This window comes from Nycticebus coucang, chromosome 8 (assembly GCF_027406575.1).
Source record: "Nycticebus coucang isolate mNycCou1 chromosome 8, mNycCou1.pri, whole genome shotgun sequence".
NCBI classification, from domain to species: Eukaryota; Metazoa; Chordata; class Mammalia; order Primates; family Lorisidae; genus Nycticebus; species Nycticebus coucang.
Window position 1 is genome coordinate 103,016,064 of NC_069787.1, and position 21,478 is coordinate 103,037,541.

General features: G+C 36.0%; 1 protein-coding gene across 5 annotated transcripts in view; it reads left to right on the forward strand.

Moving 5' to 3' along the window:
* The window catches only part of PPP2R3A (protein phosphatase 2 regulatory subunit B''alpha), a 198,840-nt gene that overhangs the window by 164,059 nt on the left and 13,303 nt on the right, over positions 1-21,478 (forward strand). For all 5 annotated transcript variants that reach the window (XM_053599237.1, XM_053599234.1, XM_053599233.1 and 2 more), the window contains one exon: positions 3,932-4,038. In XM_053599237.1, coding sequence (XP_053455212.1) covers positions 3,932-4,038 — 107 coding nt within the window. The remainder of the gene's footprint in view (positions 1-3,931; positions 4,039-21,478) is intronic.

The following is a 21,478-nucleotide window of genomic DNA, read 5'->3' on the forward strand; positions in this document are numbered from 1 at the left end:
GAAGATGTTAACAAATGGAAAAACATACCATGCTCATGGCTGGGAAGAATCAACATTGTTAAAATGTCTATACTACCCAAAGCAATATATAATTTTAATGCAATTCCTATTAAAGCTCCATTGTTGTATTTTAAAGATCTTGGAAAAATAATACTTCGTTTTATATGGAATCAGAAAAAAACCTCGAATAGCCAAAACATTACTCAGCAATAAAAACAAAGCAGGAGGAATCACACTACCAGACCCAAGACTGTACTATAAATCGATAGTGATCAAAACAGCATGGTACTGGCACAAAAACAGAATAGCGAACCAAGAGATGAATCCAGCTACTTACCGTTATTTGATTTTTGACAAGCCAATTAAAAATATTCAGTGGGGAAAAGATTCCCTATTTAACAAATGGTGCTGGGTAAACTGGCTGGCAATCTGTAAAAGACTGAAACTGGACCCACACCTTTCACCATTAACTAAGGTAGACTCTCACTGGATAAAAGATTTAAACTTAAGACATGAAACTATAAAAATACTTGAAGAAAGTGCAGGGAAAACTCTTGAAGGAATTGGCCTGGGTCAATATTTTATGAGGAGGACTCCCCAGGCAATTGAAGCAGTATCAAAAATACACTACTGATACCTGATCAAACTAAAAAGCTTCTGCACAGCCAAGAACATAGTAAGTAAAGCAAGCAGACAGCCCTCAGAATGGGAGAAGGTATTTGCAGGTTATGTCTCTGACAAAGGTTTAATAACCAGAATCCACAGAGAACTCAAACGTATTAGCAAGAAAAGAACAAGTGATCCCATCTCAGAGTGGGCAAGGGACTTGAAGAGAAACTTCTCTAAAGAAGACAGATGCACGATCTACAAACACATGAAAAAAGCTCATCATTCTTAATCATCAGAGAAATGCAAATCAGAACTACTTTGAGATATCACCTAACCCCAGTAAGAGTAGCCCACATAACAAAATCCCAAAACCAGAGATGTTGGCGTGGATGTGGAGAAAAGGGCACACTTCTACACTGCTGGTGGGAATGCACACTAATACGTTCCCTCTGGAAGGATGTTTGGAGAATACTTAGAGACCTAAAAATAGACCTGCCATTCAATCCTATAATTCCTTTACTAGGTTTTTACCCAGAAGACCAAAACTCACAATATAACAAAGACATCTGTAGCAGAATGTTTATTGCAGCCCAATTCATAATTGCTAAGTCATGGAAGAAGCCCAAGTGCCCATCGACCCACGAATGGACTAGCAAATTGTGGTACATGTATACCATGGAATATTATGCAGCCTCAAAGAAAGATGGGACTTTACCTCTTTCATGTTTACATGGATGGAGCTGGAACATAATTCTTCTTAGCAAAGTTCTCAGGAATGGAAGAAAAAGTATCCAATGTACTCAGCCCTACTATGAAGCTAATTTATAGCTTTCACATGAAGGCTATAACCCAACTATAGCACAAGAATATGGGGAAAGGGCCAAGGGAGGGGAATGGAGGGGGGAGGTTAGGGTGGAGGGCGGGTAATGGGTGGGGCCACACCTATGGTGCATCTTAGAATTGGTACAGGCCAAACTTACTAAATGCAGAATACAAATGTCTACGTACAATAACTAAGAAAATGCCATGAAGGCTACGTTGAACAGTTTGATGAGAATATTTCAGATTATATATGAAACCAGCACATTGTACACCTTGATTGCACTAATGTACCACGGCTATGGTTTAACAATAAAAATAAAGAAAAAAAAATGAAAGAAATGACATTTAAAGCTAATGTCTTAGCTCTAAAATGTATCAGTAGATATATCTGTATGAGAAATTATACTGGCCTTAATCATACCATTCATTTCTGGAAATCTATGGTAAAAATCATAATGAAAACTAGAAGCTCTCTGTGATAGCCCTCATATAACACTTTTTCAAGTATTCATGATTGCTATGTGTGGCTGTTAGTTCTGAATGTCATTCTGCCTTTGAATAGAGATGAGCACCCTTCCCCACTCACAAAAACCATGGACCCTCAGAAAACCCCAGACATACGATCCATGTTGATAAACAAAACCAGAATATCACCATTTTCTTTTACCATTCCTCTATTTAAGAAATAAAAATTATGTTGGATTGTTTCAATTAAGTGACAGTAAAACTACAGGAAGCTTATGCAGTCTTTTTTTTCTTTAAATGTCCCATAACTGCTTGATCTAATAAGAACATGAAATCACCTTCTTAAAAAAATACTTTATAGCTGATCTCAGAGCATATCAACATACTGTATTGCTGGCCTAACGTCAGTATTATATTCCACTGAATTTAACATGCCCCCTTATTTTACATTCCTCTAAAACCCCAAAACATTGCCCATTTTAAGTCTAAGATGCATGGCAATTTCAGAAATTTCAAAAGGGTGGAGAGAATCTTAAAATGCAGTAAGTAACACACTGTTGGTTCAATTCTTTAGGCACTTAGCATTTTTCTAGGGGTAACTGACCCTGGGCCCTAGGATAATACTAACTCATTTTTAGTTTGGAAAGATGTTTTGCCTAGAACATACAATCCAAGATATTACGGAAGGGAAAGAAAATGTATAGGATTTTCTGCCCTTCATTTGTAACTTTTAATTTACTTTTATAAGAAATGGTAATTTCTTTTTTGAGACGAAAGTTTTTCACTCTGTTGTGCCAGGTTAGTGTGCTATGGTATTTTAACTCACAGTAACCTCAAACTCCTGGGCTCAAGCAATCCTCTTGCCTCAGCCTCCCAAGTAGTTGGGCCTACAGGCACCCACCACAGTGCCACAGTTTTTCTGTTTTTAGTAGTGACAGGGTCTCACTCTTGCTCAGGCTGGTCTTGAACTCCTGACCTCAAGCCATCCACCTGCCTCGGTCTCCCAGAGTGCTAGGATTACAGGCATGAGCCACCACACCCAGCCGTGGTAATTACCAATAATGGTAATTATTGATATTTGTTCTGATCTGCAAAGAACATTCGTAGTCGGAAAGTACTCAATAAGTTCCAGGCACTGTGGGAATATGGAGATGACAGAAACGCAAGAGCAAAAGGGGGTAACCAAATCATCTACAATAGAGAGAAGGACGTGATTTGGGAAACATGGGCTGTTTCCAGGAACATGTCACAGATGACATGGTATCTTTGCTGGTTTTTATTTTTATTTTTTTGCAGTTTTGGCCAGGGCTGGGTTTGAACCTTCTACCTCTGGCATATGGGGCCAGTGCCCTACTCCTTTGAGCCACAGGCACAGTAGGGAAAATTTTTTTAATTTCACATTAATACAAGGGCACATATGATTAGGTTACATTGTGTTAGGAGAAGTCCAAGTTGTATTTGAATCTTTCCACCCAGGAGATGTGCCACATACCCCTACATTATATCCATTAGGTGGGAGTTTACTAGTCCTCCTCTTTTCTTTCCCCTCCCTTCCTTGTTGAATTTGTATTTTTCTCTCCTGTGGTCCTATAATTGTTTATCTCTAGTTTCAAAATAGTACTGAGTAAGTACATGGGATGCTTGTTTTTCCATTCTTGAGATACTTTATTAAGCTGGCTTTTAAAAGAAATAGTAAAATTTGCTAGAGAACCGAGGGTAGAAGGAAGGTACATTTCAAGTGGGCATGCGCAAATCACAAGTCACTCCATATAGCTACTATGCAGAGTGCCAGGGGAGAAGGGACTGAGGAAGGTCTCTAACTACAAGTCTAAGGAAACTAGACCTTAAAAATCTAGCTACTAAACAGTTATGGTTTTGTGATTTCTAGGTTATAGAAATCACTTAGGAGTGAGTGTTACCTTAGCACCTCTTTTACGTGTTGAAATGAAACATTTCTGAGGTTTTCTTCAGCAATATATAACATATGTATATTCTTTGTCTTTGATTATTTGTTTCTTGCCCCCTTTCCAATCAGGATGTTGAAAACGAGGGGCCCGAGCCCTCCGACTGGGACCGGTTTGCTGCTGAGGAGTATGAGACTCTTGTCGCAGAGGAATCTGCACAAGCACAATTCCAGGAAGGGTGAGTGAGTCTCCCTTTGTCTTGCAGAATTTTTTAACAGGGATGCCATGTCAGGGGTATTAAAACCACCTGAAAAAATCTTTTTTGTGGCTTGTTGCCTGTAACTCAGCAGCTAGGGCGCCAGCCACATACACTGGAGCTGGCGAGTTCGAACCCAGCCCAGGCCTGCCAAACAACAATGACAACTACAACCAAAAAATAGCTGGGCATTGTGGCGGGTGCCTGTAGTCCCAGCTAATTAAGAGGCTGAGGCAAGAGAATCACTTAAGCCCAAGAGTTGGAGGTTGCTGTAAGCTAGGATGCCACTGCACTCTACCAAGGGTGACATAGTGAGACTCTGTCTCAAAATTTTAAAAAAAAATCTTGTTTTTTCTTTTTGAATACCATAAAAATGACTGATTTGGTTTCACCAACTTTAGTTAAATGAATATTCTCCCTAGCAGGCTAATTTCCTGATAAAGTCTTCTCTTGTCCCGTTTCCTTTAATGTAGTTGCGTCTTTCACTGGAAACCAAGACCACTGAGCAGTCACACTCGTATTTTAGTGACATCATAAATCCTGTAGAGGCTGGACAAGGTGGCTCACACATGTAATTCTATCACTCTGGGAAGCCAAGACATGGGGGGTCACTTGAGCTCAGGAGTTCAAGACCCTGTCTCTACAAACAAATAGAAAAATTAGCCAGTCATTGTGGTAGATGCCTGTAGTCCCAGCTACTCAGGACGCTGATGCAGGAGGATCACTTGAACTCAGGAGTTTAAGGTTGCTATTAGGCTGACGCCATGGCACTCTAATCTGGGCAACAGAGTGAGACTCTGTCTCGAAAATAAGTAAGTAAGTACTGTAGATCAGTGCTATAGAACACTGTGCCATGAAAATTTTTAAATAATTATTTTCAAAAGTTCAAAGCACAGTAAATATGGTTTTTTTAACTCGGTTTTTTAAATCAACGTAATTTAAGTGTGTCGTGAAAGTTTTAACTATACGTTAAGTGTGCCATGAGTTAAAAAATGGTTGAAAAACATTCCAGTATAGATGGAGGAGGAGGCTAAAGGAACCAAAACCCTTTAAATAATAAAAATGATCATGTTTAAAACAAATATTTATCATACATGCATAGTTATGTGCATTCAAACCTATACAGGAAATAACTTCTACATATAATTGATACTAGTCAGGGCATAATTCCATAAAGGGACCATGTTAAGATGTTATCCAAGAATTTGACTGCTTGGATTTCAGTAACTATACTTTGCTGGCTCTTTCCATCATCTTCTAATGACTTTTTCAGAAATTCTTCTAATTCTAACATTATTTCTCTAAGGCTTATCATTAATGTAATGCATTTTTTGAATAGGCAGTATTCATGTAAGATTCAAAGAAGCAAAATCCATATAATGTATGTGGAAATACATGTATATTCTTTTGTTATTTTTTTCTTACAAAATGATAGCATGTGTCTAATGAATGATGGTTTTTTACAGCTGCATAATATTCCACTGTACAGTTTTGTCCATTATTTTATAGTCCTCTACTGATACATTATTTCTAACATTTCACTATTAGAAATTATAATGTTGCGGGCGGCGCCTGTGGCTCAGTCGGTAAGGCGCCAGCCCCATATACCGAGGGTGACGGGTTCAAACCCGGCCCCGGCCAAACTGCAACCAAAAAATAGCCGGACGTTGTGGCGGGCGCCTGTAGTCCCAGCTACTCGGGAGGCTGAGGCAAGAGAATCGCTTAAGCCCAGGAGTTGGAGGTTGCTGTGAGCTGTGTGAGGCCACGGCACTCTCCCGAGGGCCATAAAAGTGAGACCCTGTCTCTACAAAAAAAAAAAAAGAAAGAAATTATAATGTTGCAATGAATCATGAATATAGGACAGATTTCTAGCAAATAGCATACTCAAACTAGGTATTTGAAGAGTTTGCAAAGACTTAAAAGAGTTTTAGAGAAATCAACAAGAAATGATGCAGACACCCAGAACTGGCAACAGTGGGGAGACATTTTCATCCTTAAGTCTAAAGGGGCAAGGAGGTGAAACCAGCACCAGAACCCAAAGAGAAGAGTTATATGGAGGGAGTCACCCAGTGGGAACTGTGACCTTTAGTAATGGGATTTAGCCAATTTATAGCAATTCAGCTGAGAAGAAGTTGCTAGAATTTAATTCTCTTCATTTCCTGCTGGTGTCTTATGTTGACTTGCAGTCAGGTCAGAAGAAAAGGGAGCCCAAAGATGTTGTCTATTTAGGTCAGTCTCCTATAGCACAGCCTAGGGGATCTGGGAGGGATAAACAGAAAATATCCAGCCCAGTGGTCCTCCATATAGACTACACTGTTTTATAAACTAGCAGTAAGCACGCATCTCCAAACCACTTTTTTTTTTTTATTAAACAGGGTCTCACTCTATCATGTGGGCAGGAGTACAATAGCATTATCATAACTTACTGTAACTTCAAACTCTTGGGCTCAAGCGATCCTCTTGCCTCAGCCTCCCAAAGTGCTAGGATTACAGGAGTAAGCCACCACAACTGGTCTACTTTCTTTAATCCAGAGGAGAGATTTCTGTAAGCTGGTTAGCCACAAAAGTGGGGTTTCATTTTTATGGCAATGACCTAGAAACCTTAGAAATCATTCATTATGCTTTGAGTACCCTAAACCTCACCTCACTGGAAGAGAAGATAGGAAAGTAGATTCATAAGCATGATTTATAATTTCTTAGCATTGAGTGTCCATTCTAGGAATTATTAGGGTTAATTTACTGATCTTACAAAGCATACCACATGTGAGTATTAATGTTAGTGAAAAACTAGAGACAACTGAAGTATCTAAAGGGAAGATTAATAAAGTTATACTACATGGCTGGGTACAGTGGCTCTCACTTATAATTCTGTCACTTTTAGAGGCTGAAGTGGGAGGATCACTTGAGGCCAGAAATTTGAGACCAGCCTGAGCAGCATATCAAGACACATCTCTACATAAAATACAAAAAATTAGCTAGGTGTGGTGGCATGCACCTGTAGTCCCAGCTACTCAAGAGGCTTAGGCGGGAGGATTGCTCAAGCCCAGGTGTTTGAGGTTGCAATGAGTTATAATGAAATCATTGCACTCTAACCTGGATGACAGAATGAGACTCTTTTCTCAAAAATAAAAAATTATGCTACACATACACAGTGCAATGACACATAGCATTAAAATCATTTCATAGATGTATATTTTTAACTTTTTATTAAGAAAAATAGGGACAAGAAAGACTTTGAAAGATCAAAATTAATAGAAAAAAAATTATGTATAAGTAATGAAAAAAAGGAGATCTGACATACATATATTAAACAGAACATATAGAAGAAAAATTCAAAGATAATGATTTTTTAAAAAAAATAAAACCTGAATATGAAAGGTCAGAAAATCATGCTATATCCAGGAAATACTGAGTAGTGATTGACCCCAGATACATTGTGATTTTATTGGAATTCAAGGGTAATTAAAGATTTATGTGCATTTTGAGTTTGGGGGCTTTTTTTCCACTTTTTACAAATGCAAATCACCAGACAAGGAGGAAAAAAGTCAGCCTTTCTTCTGGTACCGCCACAGTAAAATTAAATATTGAAAAACCATGAAACAATGTTTACAAGTTTATCAGATAATATATTAAGCCAAAATGACATTCACACATAAAGACAGATAATCAGAAAACCAAGAGACAAACCAAAATAAAGCATTCAAAAATGGAAGCCAGGTCCCAAATCCCAGCACTTTGGGAAGCTAAGGTAGGAAGATCTCTTGAGGCCAGGAGTTTGATACCAACCTGGGCAACATAGCAAGATCACATCTCTACAAAAAAACTAGCTGGGGATGGTGGCACAAGCCTGTAGTCCCAGCTACTTGGGAGGCTCAGATGGAAGGATCACTTGAGTTCAGGAAGGAGTTGAAGGTTACAGTGAGCTGTGATTATACCACTATACTTTGGGCGACAGAGAGGGACCCTTTCTCTGAAATAAAAGGAAAAAATAAAAGAAATGGAGCATCCATGGTAGAAAAGGAATAGTAGTGAGAATTGAGTCCATATAAATGAAGAAATAAGCCGGATATACTGGCTCACGTCTGTAATCCTAGCACTCTGGCAGGCTAAGGCAGGTGGATTACCTGAGCTCAGGAGTTCGAGACCAGCCTTAGCAAGAGCAAGACCGCATCTCTACTAAAAATAGAAAAACTAGGTGTGGTAGGCACCTGTAGTCTCAGCTACTTGGGAGGATGAGGCAAGAGGACCATTTTAAGCCCAGGAGTTTGAGGTTGCTATGAGTACGGCACATGGCACTCTACCCAGGGCAACGGAGTGAGACTCTGTCACACACAAAAAAAACTAAGGGCATTAAAAGATAGTAAACTGGTCACATGCTTTGGCTTACACCTGTAATCCTAAGCACTGTGGGAGGCCAAGGCAGGAGGATTACTTGAGCTCAGAAGTTGGAGACCAGCCTGAGCAAAAGTGAGACCCCCATCTTTACTATAATAAAAATAGAAAACTTAGCCAGTTATCATGACATGGGTCTATACTCTCAGTTACTCCAGAAACTGAGACAGAAGGATCACTTGAGTGTAGGGGCTGAGGTTGCAGTGAACTACAGTGACACCACTGTACTCTATCCGGGGCAACAAAGATAAACTCTGTCTCAAAAAAACAAAAGGAAAACCAGACACAATATTCTGAAAAGCATAATGGGACTAAAATTGAAATGTAAAAAGGAAGAAAAAATAAATGTGTAAAATCTGGAAATAACAACTAAAACTGGGAGGAAGAAAGAAGAAAATATATGTATAAGTTTCACTAGCAGGGTCTCCATAAATACCCTCAAAGCTGATAAATCAAGTTGAAGGTTTAAGAATATTAATTAAATAAACTTGATATTATAATTGAATCCAAAAACATATATATACAAAGGAAAATCACAGCCCACGCGGTATAAATTAAGAAGACAGAACTAAGGCAAATATGAGTGTGTAGATCAGTGAATGTAAAAGAAATAAACTCAGTTGTTAAAGGAAAAAGACTCAATTATGGAATAACAAAAAAAAAAACCAACAAAGGCTGAATAAAAAAAAATTAAGACCACCAAAAAAGCTTTCTGATAACATCAGATTTTTGAAGGAAAACCTCAAAAAAGGAGAAATTGAAACCTATTATTTACGGACACAGTAAACTATTCCCTGAAAATAGAGAATAGATGTAAAGTTCGTGTGCAATTTACTATGTTAAACTGTTTTAAAATTGCACATGAACTTTATGTCCACCCTGTATATAAAAGTACCTTTGGGAGTTATGTTTATAAACCATTTACAAAATACATATTAAGTCACACACAAAACTCAGACTTCTAAAAAGTAGCAATATTATATAGACCAGCATCTGATTTCAAGGAGGGCAAGACAGTATGCTGTAGTTTTCCATCTCACACCACATGAAAATAGAGAGAGCACCTCTTAAATAAGAGAAACTTCAGTTTCTGAAGTTTCCGCTGAAAAAAGAAAAGCGGGTAGGATCAGATTAAAGGAGATTGTAAAAAATAATTGCTACTGATAATGGGAGCAGTACTTAATGATCTATACCTGAATTCAACTGAAACCAATAGGAAGAAGACAGATGCATCCAGGTAAGTCAAACCCTGTACATCCCATCCTACTTCTAAATGAAAGACAAAAGCAATGAGTATGGGAGCTTGGAGCAGAAAAATTCCAGCCAGTGAAATATCCATAGCCTAGCAGCACATCCCATCTCCCACTCTCATTCTCATTAAAAACACAAAGCCCCCCACCGTTTTCCCCTAAGTAGCCAGTGAGAACAGAGGAAGCAGTCTGTTCTCAACTATACAGAAAAGTGGACAATGTCAAACAGTTGAAAAATGTCAGTAAAAAAACTTCCTTACACCCTGGGAAGGAGACAAAATGCAGCAATCAGAACAAGACGTCAGAATGATTATATTTATTATTTAAGGGATAAGAGAGAATGTCATATTCCTGAAGATGAGCCAATTTCTTGGAAAAAGTATTTTTAATGAAAAATGCAATCACTGCACTAAATAATAGAATGGATACAGCTGAAAAGTTACTAACTTGGGATAGTGATCAGAATACTGTAGTAAGAAATCCTTTAGAAAGCAATAAAAATAGCCAAATAATTGCCAGAATTTTAACTTTTTAAGCAATTAAAAGGTAAACAGAAACAGGAATCAAATTTTTTCTGGCCATGTTGTAAGTACTTTAGGTTCTGTAGGTCTCTGCAATAGCTACTCACCAATCATAGATAAAACCTAAGCAAGTGTATGTGATATGTTCCAATAAAACTTATATAACAGACCCTGAGATACTAATTTCACTTCATTTTCACATCACAAAATATTCTTTTGATTTTGTTTTTCAAATTTAAGAAGGTAAAACTATCTTAGCTCACAGGCTATACCAAAGGAGCATCAAGATAGGTTTGGCCCATAAACTATAGTTTGTTGACCCCTGCACTGATGTGAAATTTCAGAACACAAAGATATAGAAGTGCTGAAAACCTACCAGAGAAAAGTGCACACAAAAATAAATAAAACAAAGTCACTCCAGTACTGCAAAAAATAATTTTGAACCTCAAATTCTGTTCCTACTCAAAAGTGAGGGTCAAACAAAGACATTTCAAGACTTTCAGAAGTTTGCCAAAAAGTTTATCGCCTACAGACCATCTCTGAAAGAAATATTAAACAATATTCTTCAGCAAAAACAGTAAATAGATCTTAGAAGACATCATGGGATGCAAAGAACAGTCATGAGAAATGAAAGTAATAAAATTTATTCTTAGAATTAGGTAAGTATTGATCACAGATATCGTTAACAGAAAAGAGAAAAAGGAATTAATATGCTAGGTTCTTATCTTTATTAGAATAGAGAATACAGATGTAGATTGGAGAACATAGACACTGATAAATATATTTCTTTAACAATTACTACAGTGTATCTGTTAAAATTTTAAGGTCAATCACTAGAGAGGAAAAATAAACTTTCAAATCAGTTTTAGAAAAAGACATTATTGAAAAAAAGATGAGTAAAGAAAAAGTCTACTGAAAGGCAAATGTGTTAATCAACATTCTTCTGCTAACAAGTGACCTAAATTCAAATCAAATTGTCATAAGCCAAAAAAAACAAAAGGCTTAAACAAAAAGGAAAGTACTGATTTATAAAAATGAAAAGTCCAGGATAGTAGATAGTACTAACTGTAGGGACTCAGAATGCTAAAAGTAGGACTTAATCTCTTTCATCTCTAATATATGTTTTTCTTTCATTCTCTTACTTCTGGGTGAGATTTTCCTATATAGTAGCAAGATGATCGCCTAACAGCTTTAAGTTCAGAGAAAAAAGAAAAATCTTTTTCCCACAAATTCCAACAAAAGCTTAGGATTCCTATCACTTAGGGCTTGGTTTAGGTCCAGTCCCTTAACCAATTCCTGAAGGAGTTTAGGCCTAGAACTAAACTTGGACATGAGTAAAGTCCATCCAAACCATATGTTCTCCAAAGAAAAAATAGGGAGAAAAAGGAGAGTATGTCCAGAAGAAAGAGAAAACAAAAATAAAAAGCACAAAATGAATGGGTAGAATAAGTCCAGATATAGTATCAGTCATAAAATCAGAATACAGTTGGGTTGATTAAAAATCCAACCACATACTGTTCTTTCAATTCACACCATGCACAGAGTTAACAGGCAAAGGAATAGTAATAAGAGGAAATCAGATATGGCAATGTTAATGAGACAAACAGAATTCAAAGCTTTAAAAGGGACTTACCAGTATTTCAACACTTGGCCATAAAAATAAGTTATGAACTATATCCACTATATAAAGAAAATCTAATAGAAAAACAAGGAGAAATTGGCAAATCTACAGTTGTAAAAACCAACAAATCCAAAGGGGCGGGGGGAACCCTAAGGAATATAAATGACAAAAAAACACAGTGAGTTTGATTTTACAAAGATAGCAGTACACATGGAACCACCACAAAAGTGCCTATTTTATTAAGGCATACAGAAAACAGCAATAATTTTTTTAAATACCACTAGCATACAGACCACATTTGCAGCCTGAAATTAACCCAAAAAAATAGCAAAAATGCACATATCTAGAAATATTTAAATAAAATTTAAATTGTAGAGGTTTTTTAAATATATTGTAAAATAACCTTTAAGCAAAAGAGGATATGAAAATAACAAATTATAGTCTTTTTAGAACCAGACAATGAAAGTATTGTATTTATTAAAACCTATAAGATATAGACAAGATGAAATTTTAACCAATAGACTGAAATAAATGAATTGGGTTATCCACTCAAGATCCATGGGAAAGGATGACAAAATAGGCCCAAATAAAGTACAGTCATTCCTTGCTGTACGTGGGGGTTTGGTTCCAGTACCACCTGTGTACACCAAAATCCACACATACTCAAGTCCAGCAATCAGCCCTGCAGAACCCACATATACAGATAGTCAGCCCTCCATATACTCAGGTTTTACATTCTTTGACTACTAGATTTTTGGCCTATGTTTGGCTAAAAAAAATTGTGTTTAAGGGGATGCATTCAGTTCAAAGCCATGTTGTTCATAGGTCAACCGTGTGAAGTAGGAGAAATAAACAGATTTAAACCATAAGTGTCCAACTTTTTGGCATTCTGGGCCACACTGGAAGAAGAATCATTGTGTTGGACCAGACATTAAATACACAAGCACTAATGAAAGCCGATGAGCAAAAAAAAAAAAAAAAAGTATGTACATAATTTTCATGATATCCACCACCGTAAAAAAGCAAAAAAGTCCTCATATCATAATCCTAATTATGCAGTAACCTGTTCAGAGACTTTTAAAATCGTTAAGCAGGTGCCAAGCTTGTAATCACTAATATAGAGAATGTACTTATCTAAGTAAAAAATATCTTGGGTTTTTTGGTATTTTTTATTATAAAAGTAGGCAACATAAAACGTGGGATAAAATTGACTTTGTATTTGAGAAACTGACATCAGTATCTGGTTCAATGGATATAGTTGTGATTCTCAGTGAGTTCTCAAGGTGCTCGTCAGATATTTTGGTTCTAATTGTGCTCTTAATGTGCTTCATTTTTGAAAATAGTTGCTTGCAAAGGTAAGTGCTGCCAGAAAGCGATGACATGAATAAGGCATGATTGTGAAGCAAGAGGTATTTGTCTCTGGGAAGACAGGACCTACATAAATCCAGGAAAGAGACATGGTCAAATTTTTCAAGTTGAATGTCAGATTGCAGCTCTATGCATTCCATTTGAAAATTAGCAGGTAACATATATGTAGGCTAAAAATGAAATTTGCACATGCACCAAAATATTATTTTCCCAGAAATCTTGAAATCTGCTTTAAATTCTTATATGAAATCAAGAATTCATTTCTCTATTCACAGGACTGTCATGTCAAAATGCGTGTTTGCCATAATTTGACCTTGCCATTTCAGTTTGATTTGGAATGCTATTACAGATTGAAACATTTCATGTATTGGTAAATCGGTTTTCACTTAAACATATGTTTAACTCATTTAAATGAACAGTTAAAGCTACTAAAAATGCTGAATCTACAAGCCAGTTTTCACTGTCAAGTTCTGGTACAAATTTGGTTTTTGATACTGTAATCAACTTAGTAACATGTTGCAAATCATGAAATCTTTTCAACATTTGGCCTCAACTTAGCCATCTTACTTTTGAAAAGTAAATGTTGCCATAGTCAGCATTAATACTTTTAAGGAATTCCTGGCATTGGCAATGATTCAGTCCCTTGGCCTTTATCAAATTCACAGTCTTGATGATGATTTGCATGACTTTTTCATTTTTAAAACTTTTGTGCATAAATTTTCTTGATGTACTATGCAATGAAACTTTACCAAACATGAGTTTTGGATGGCAATTGCAACATCCTCTATTAATTTTACACGTCCCTTTCTTTTACCTACACCAGGGTACTATGAGTAACTATACCAGATATGTTGACAATGAACAAAGAAAATTGCTTTAACATTTTCTATTGCTTTGTATAAATCTCTTGATTTAGTTGTGTCTTTTAATGGCACTGAAGAAGCCACTGCTTCAGTGACATTATACTCATCTTCAATACCTCTAATAAAAATGGCACGTTGAGCTATATTTGTGGTTCTGTTGAGACACTGTAGAAGTCATGCTGAGATTAAAAAAAGAATAATAGATAAGGGGTTATATTTACTTTTATTATGAAAACGGATAGGAAAAACGAAAGCAAAGTTTGGGCCCTTCCATCTCTGCTGCCAATGCAGGGCAAAGTAGAGGGTCAATCCTAAAGTGCAGGTGGCAATGTGTGAGGCGCTGCTGAATCATGGGACTAACCTTAATAATCAAATATTATACCCAAATTCTAAAAAATATTTAATGCCTAATGTTGCAGTGGTATATTGATATATTACTGATAATCACTGCCTTACCAAGTCATCAAAAGCACATGCAGTGTCTGAGGTGTCAGTTTGTCTGCACTTGGAAAATAAACTAAAAGCTGCGCATCACTGGAAAACTGAAGCCACACATGCATACAAATACCAAGAATGTATTTGTTTATTTTATGTGACATTGCAACACGATGTCATCTACATAGTTCATGCTCAAGAACTGTGCAATCGAGTTCCACCAAAATGTCACCAAAAAAATCTAATGTTCTAAGTAAGTTTACCATTTTCTGTGGATTGTATTCATAGCCATCCTAGGCTACATGAGGCCTGCAAGCTGCAGGTTGGACGTCCCTGATTTAAACAAAAATAAGACTTATCCACACACATGGAGGATGTTAGGTACTAAGCACTATCTAAATATTTTAATTCTTTGGAAAGAGTCCTACAGTATAAGTAGAAACTTTATACAGTTAGGAAAACTGAACCACAGAAGATTATGTAACTTGTCAAATCCATCAATTTAAAAAAGAATGCATCGTAAGTGGGTTTTATCCCAAGACCACACTAATAGGAATCCTTATAAAATCAGTCATTAAAAGACTAGAGGAGAAAAAACACCATAAAATTTAAATTGAATTTTTGAAGGCATCTGAATAAAATTTCAATATATTTTCTAATTTGGGGGAAGATCTTAAAATTAAGCAAAATAAAACGAGTACTTCCTTAATTAAGGTTATTAATTCCATATCACAGCAATAGCCAGATAAAAATGAAACAAGAAAAAAAATCCCATTCATAACAGCAAAAAAGTAGGGATTGAGAATTATACATGCAGAAAATTATAAAATTTCACAGAAAAATAAGACTAGTTGCCATGTTAGAATTTAATGTAATCCCCCCAGAATATATTGTGGGACTTGATAAAACTAGTTCTAAAACTCACATGGAACAATAAAGACACAAGAATAGCAATGAATTTTGAAAAGAAACAAAGCTATAGCAGGGTATAACCTAAGCCATAGTAATTAAACCTAGTATTCACACAAAAATACAAAATTTATGCATAGCAGTGTAGTATATGATAAAGTTAGCATCTTGAATGTGCCAGTAAGAGACTAGTCAGTAAAATTTTGGTTCTCCGTGGTGGAATGAAAAAGTACATATTAAACTAATGTCTCCATTTGAATAAATAGACTTTAGAAATATAAAGATAGATAAAAATTTATAAGGAAATTATTTATAGATTTGAGTACATTTAAAAAGTGGCCAAAATGGAGGGATAAATCCACACCTAATGTGTACAATGCACACTGTGCAGGTGAGGGGCACACTTATAACTTTGACTCAAACTGTACAAAAGCAGTTCACGTAACCAAAATATTCATGCCTCTATAATATTTTGAAATTAATTAAGTGGCTAAAATTCTGAGGCAAATCACTTGAACCCAAGAGTTTGAGGTTGCTGTGAGCTGTGACGCCACAGCACTCTACCGAGAGTGACATAGTGAGACTGTCTCAAAAAAAAAAAAAAAAAAAAATTGACAAATTCTATATCACAATCAAAAGGCAAACTGGGTTCATTATATGACCAACATTATTTTATAAATAAGGTTCTTCAGAACAAATAGTAGAAACATAAATATTAGCTCATTCTGTCAAAAGGCAGAAATTTCACCCAGGAAACAAACATAAAAATTCTTATTTCACCAGAGTTAAAATGCATTTACCAGATACGACATTGTCATACCAAATAACAACCACAAAATACATTAAACAAAAATTTCCGCACTTCAAAGGAGAAATACCCAATTCAGCAATTATAGTTGGAGATTTCAATACTTCTAATTCTAGATAGAATAGAACAATTGCAGACAGTAAATAAGGATCCAGAAGACTTGAAGGACATAGTCAGTATATTTGATTTAATCAATATTGGGGAGTACTCCATTAAAAAATTACACTTTTTTTCCTAAGTGTACATGAAGGTTCTCCTGACCATATGTTAGGCTAATAAAACAAGACTTGAAAAATTAAAATAGAATACAATAAAATAAAGTATGTTGTTTCACCAAAATGGAATTAAATTAGAAATCAACAACAGAAAGAAATACACTAATTTCAAAATATTTGGAAGTTAAATAACACAATCCTAAAGACACATGGGTCAAAGAAGAAAGCACAAGGAAATTACAAATTATTTTTAAATAAATAAGAGGACCATATGAAAATATATCGGATGCAGTTAAAGCAGTGATCAGAGGGATATTTAAGCTGTTAAACCCTAGTATCAATAATATAAGCTTCTAACTTGAGCTAGAAAAAGAAGAGCAAACAAGTAGAATAAAAGAAATAAAAAAGACCAGTTTAGAAATCCATGAAGTAGAAAATAGGAAAACAATATAAAAATTAATTAAACCAGGGCAGCACCTGTGGCTCAGTGGGTAGGGCACTGGCCCCATATACCGAGGGTGGCAGGTTCAAACCTGGCCCTGGCAAAACTGCAACAGAAAAATAGCCGGGCATTGTGGCAGGTGCCTGTAGTCCCACCTACCCAGAAGGCTGAGGCAAGAGAATCGCCTAAGCCCAAGAGCTGGAGGTGGCTGTGAGCTGTGACACCACGGCACTCTACTGACGGCGACAAAGTGGAAAGATGAAAAGATAAAATCCTCAACAAGACTAACAAAAAGAGAGAAGTCATAAATTAACAACATCTAAAATGAAAGAGGAGGCATCACAATAGGTATTACATAAGTTAACAGAATTATGAGACATTTAAGGAATTACAAACAACTTTATCTCAATAAATTTCATACCTTAGATGAAATAGGGGGAAAAATGCTAGAAAAATTCAAATTACACAACTGACTCAATAAGAAATAAAAAATCAGAATAGACCTGTATCAAGTAAAGAAGTTACTAAATGCCATCCCCATAAGAAAAGTCCAGGACCAGATTTTTTTTTTTGAGACAAAGTCTCACTCTGTTGCCCTCAGTAGAGTGCTATGGCATCACAGCTCACAGTAACCTCAAACTCTTGGATTTAAGAGATTCTCTTGTCTCAGCCTCCCAATTAGCTGGGACTACAGGCGCCCACCACAATGCCCAGCTATTTTTTTGTTGTTGTAGTAGTTGTCGTTGTTTGGCAGGCCCACGCTGGGTTCAAACCCGCCAGCCTCAGTGTTATGTGGCCAGCACCCTAACCTCTGAGCTATGGGCACGGAGCCAGGAGCAGATGACTTAACTGGGGAATTCTGTCAAATATTCAAGGAAAAAAATACCACTCTTTCACAAATACTTTCAGAAAATAATAGTAGGAGGGAATCACTAAATAAAGTTGATATTACTCTGATATCAAAGTACACAAAGACATTGTAAGAAATGAAAACTGCAAACCAATATCCCTTATGAACATCAGCACAAAACTTCTTACAAAATATTAGCGTATCAAATCCAACAACATATAAAAGCAATTATATACCAGGACAAAGTAGGGTTTATTCCAGGAATGGAAGATTGGCTTAACATTTGAAAATAAATACAAATATACCCTATTAATAGAATAAATGACAAACAGGACATGATCATTGACAAAATCCAACATCCATTCAGAGTAATTCTCACCCAAGTAAAGACATAAGGGAAATTCCTTAACCTGATAAAGGCCATCTATAGTTAACATTGATACTTAAGGGGATGGAGAGGACTAAGTGCCTTTTTAAGATCAGGAATCAGGCAAGGATGTTTCTATTCCTCATCATTTCTACTCAACCATTGCTCTGGGTCCTACTCAGAGCAATAAGGCAAGAAAAAGACATTTAAAGGCATTCAGGCAGGGTGCAGTGGTTCATACCTGTAATCCTAGCACTCTTAGAGGCTGAGGCAGGCGGATTGCTTGAGCTCAGGAGTTCCAGACCAGCCTGAGGAAGAGTAAGACCCTGCCTCTACTAAAATTAGGAAAATTAGCCAGGCATCGTGGCGCACACCTATAGTCTCAGCTACTCTGTTGAGCCCAGGAGTTTAAGCTACGTAGATGTCATTGTACTCTATCAGGGGCAACAGAGCAAGACTCTGTCTCAAAAAAAAAAAAAGACATTAAAGGCATTCAGATTGGAAAGGAAGAAATAAAGCTGTCTATTCATAGATCATATGACCTATAAGTAGAAAATACTAAGTAATTTATGTAAAGACACCAGAACTATTAAGCAAGTTAGCACAATCTCAGGAAAAAACTCAAAATACAAAAATTAATTTTTTAGTATCCGCTTAAAATTAACACTTGCATATATTAAGAATGAACAATCCAGTAATGAAATGAAATTGAAATAAAAATAATTTTATTCACAATTACATAAGAATAAAATTATTTAGGAATATAGCAAAAAGAACTGCAATACGCATACCTGCCCAATGAAAACTACAAAACTGTGCTGAAATTAAAGACCACCTAAAGGCTCAGTATTCAGATGTCACTTCTCCTCAAATTGACCTACGGAGTTAACCAATCCCTGTCAAAATCCCAGTAGATTTTTTTCATAGAAATAAACTGATCCTGAAGTTTATATAGAAATGAAAAATACCTAGAATAGCCAAAATAATTTTTTAAAAGGACAAAGTTGAGGTTGGGCACCATGACTCACAAATATAATCCCAACACTTAGGAAAGCCAAGGATCGTTTGAAGCCAGGAGTTGAAAACCAGCATGAGCAACATGACAAGACCTGTCTCTACAAAACGGTTTTTAAAAATTGGCCAGGCATGGTAGGGTTCTCCTATAGCCCTAGTTTATTCAGCAGACTGAGATAGTAGGATCTCTTCAGCACAGAAGTTTGAGGTTACAGTGAGCTGTGATCTTGCCACTGCACTCCAGCCTGAATGCCTTTAAATGTCTTTTTGTAAAGACAGACTCTGAAAAACAGAACAGTTTCAGGACTCATCCTACCTGATTTTAAAACTTACAATAAAACAATCATTAAGACATTGTAGCATTGTTATATTTTACACATAGATCAATGAAACACTCCAGAAATAGATACAGTCATACACAGTAGAGCCTCCACCGTTGACCACCTCCCTATATTGACCACCTCCTTCAGTTTATATAATTTTCATAAGATGGGACATGTACCACATGTATGTATCAATACAGTAGGCCTAATTCCTCATGCTGACCACCCCCACATGTTGACCAGTTTGTTGCAGATCTTTGGGTGGTCAACTGACATAGGTTCTACAATATATGGCCAACTAATTTTCAACCAAAGGAGAAAGGGTATAAAATAACTAGATATCCATGTGCCTAAAAAAAAAAAAAAAAAAAAATCAATGCATACCTTGTACTATGTACAAAAATAATGAACTCAAAATGGATTATAGACAGTTAAATGTAAGTTAAAACTATAAAGCTTTTGAAATAAAATATAGGAAAAAATCTTTGTTTACTTTTGGTTAGGCAAGATCAATAAAAAAGAAAAATCAATCATTGGACTTCTTCAAAATTAAAAATTATTGCTGTTCAAAAGACACCATTAAGAAAGTGAATAGAGGGCAGCGCCTGACGGCCCCATATGCCAGAGGTGGCGATTTCAAACCCAGCCCCGGCCAAAAACTGCAAAAAAAAAAAAAAAAAAGAAAGGGAATAGATTAAAAGAAAATATTTCCAAAACATTCTAATAAAAGACTCGTATCTAGAATATATAAAGAAGTCTAAATAATAAAAAGACTATTCAATCATTAAAAAAGATGAAGATTTCATATCTTTTGTAACAAACTGGATGGATTTCGAGAACATTCTCCTAAGTGAAATATCACAAGAATGGAAAAACAAGCACAGCATATACTCAGTTCTTAATTAGAACCAGTAGATTAATAACTACATCCTCACATGAGAGAACAACTCAAATTCAAGTTGGGAGGGAGAAAAGTTGGGTAAATTCTCACCCACTGGGTACATTGTATGGGTATATGCACATTTCCTAGGAGAAGGGCACAACTACAACCTAGACTTTAAAATCCTAAGTAAGCCAATCTTATGTATCCCATATTAATCTGAAATTAAAAAAAAAAAGAATAGGAAGAAAGACCTGAGTTAGCATGCTCCCCCTCACTGTGCAATGCCCTGCATCATCTTAGGACTCTGCAGAAAGTCCCCACCAGCAGGAAGGCCCGCACCAGATGTAGCCCCTCAACCCTGGACTTGTCAGTCTCTATAACCATAAAAAAAAAAAAAAAAAAATCTTCTTTTTATAAATTTAAATGAGTAATAAATATCCAACTTTTCAATTGGATAAAAGATCTGAACAAACACTAAATAAAGGGTGTAAGTAGGAAAAAATAGGTGTATAAAAAGATGCTCTATATCATTAGACATTAGGAAAATAAAAATTAAAACCACATTTACTAAATTTCACATGTACCCTTGTAAGATGCACCATAGGTGTAATCCCACCAATCACCCTGCCTCCTGCCTCCAAATGTCTTAACACAATAACTAAGAAAATACCAGGAAGGCTATGTTAACCAGTGTGATGAAAATATGTCAAATAGTCTATAAAACCAGTGTATGATGCCCCATGATCGCATTAATGTACACAGCTATGATTTAATAATAAAAAATAAATAAAATAAATAAGAAATACATGGGTACAGTATTTAGCATGGCGATTAAAGTATGATGCATGGAAAATAAACTGCATATTTGTTAATTAAAAAAATAATTAAAACCACAGTGATATATGCTACACTGCCACTGTATATAACTGGTGATTTAGTAGCAACTAAAATCACCAGTTGCAATGATGTGGAGAAACTGTAACCCTCATACTTTGGTCTGACAGGGATGTAAAACTATACAGCCTCTTTAGAAAAGGTTGGCAATTTCTTAAAACGTTAAACATACACTTCATTTACCATATGAATTGTAATTCTCCTAGAATCTACCCAAGAGAAATAAATGCTTACCCAAAAACTTGTACATAAAGGTTCATAGCAGCA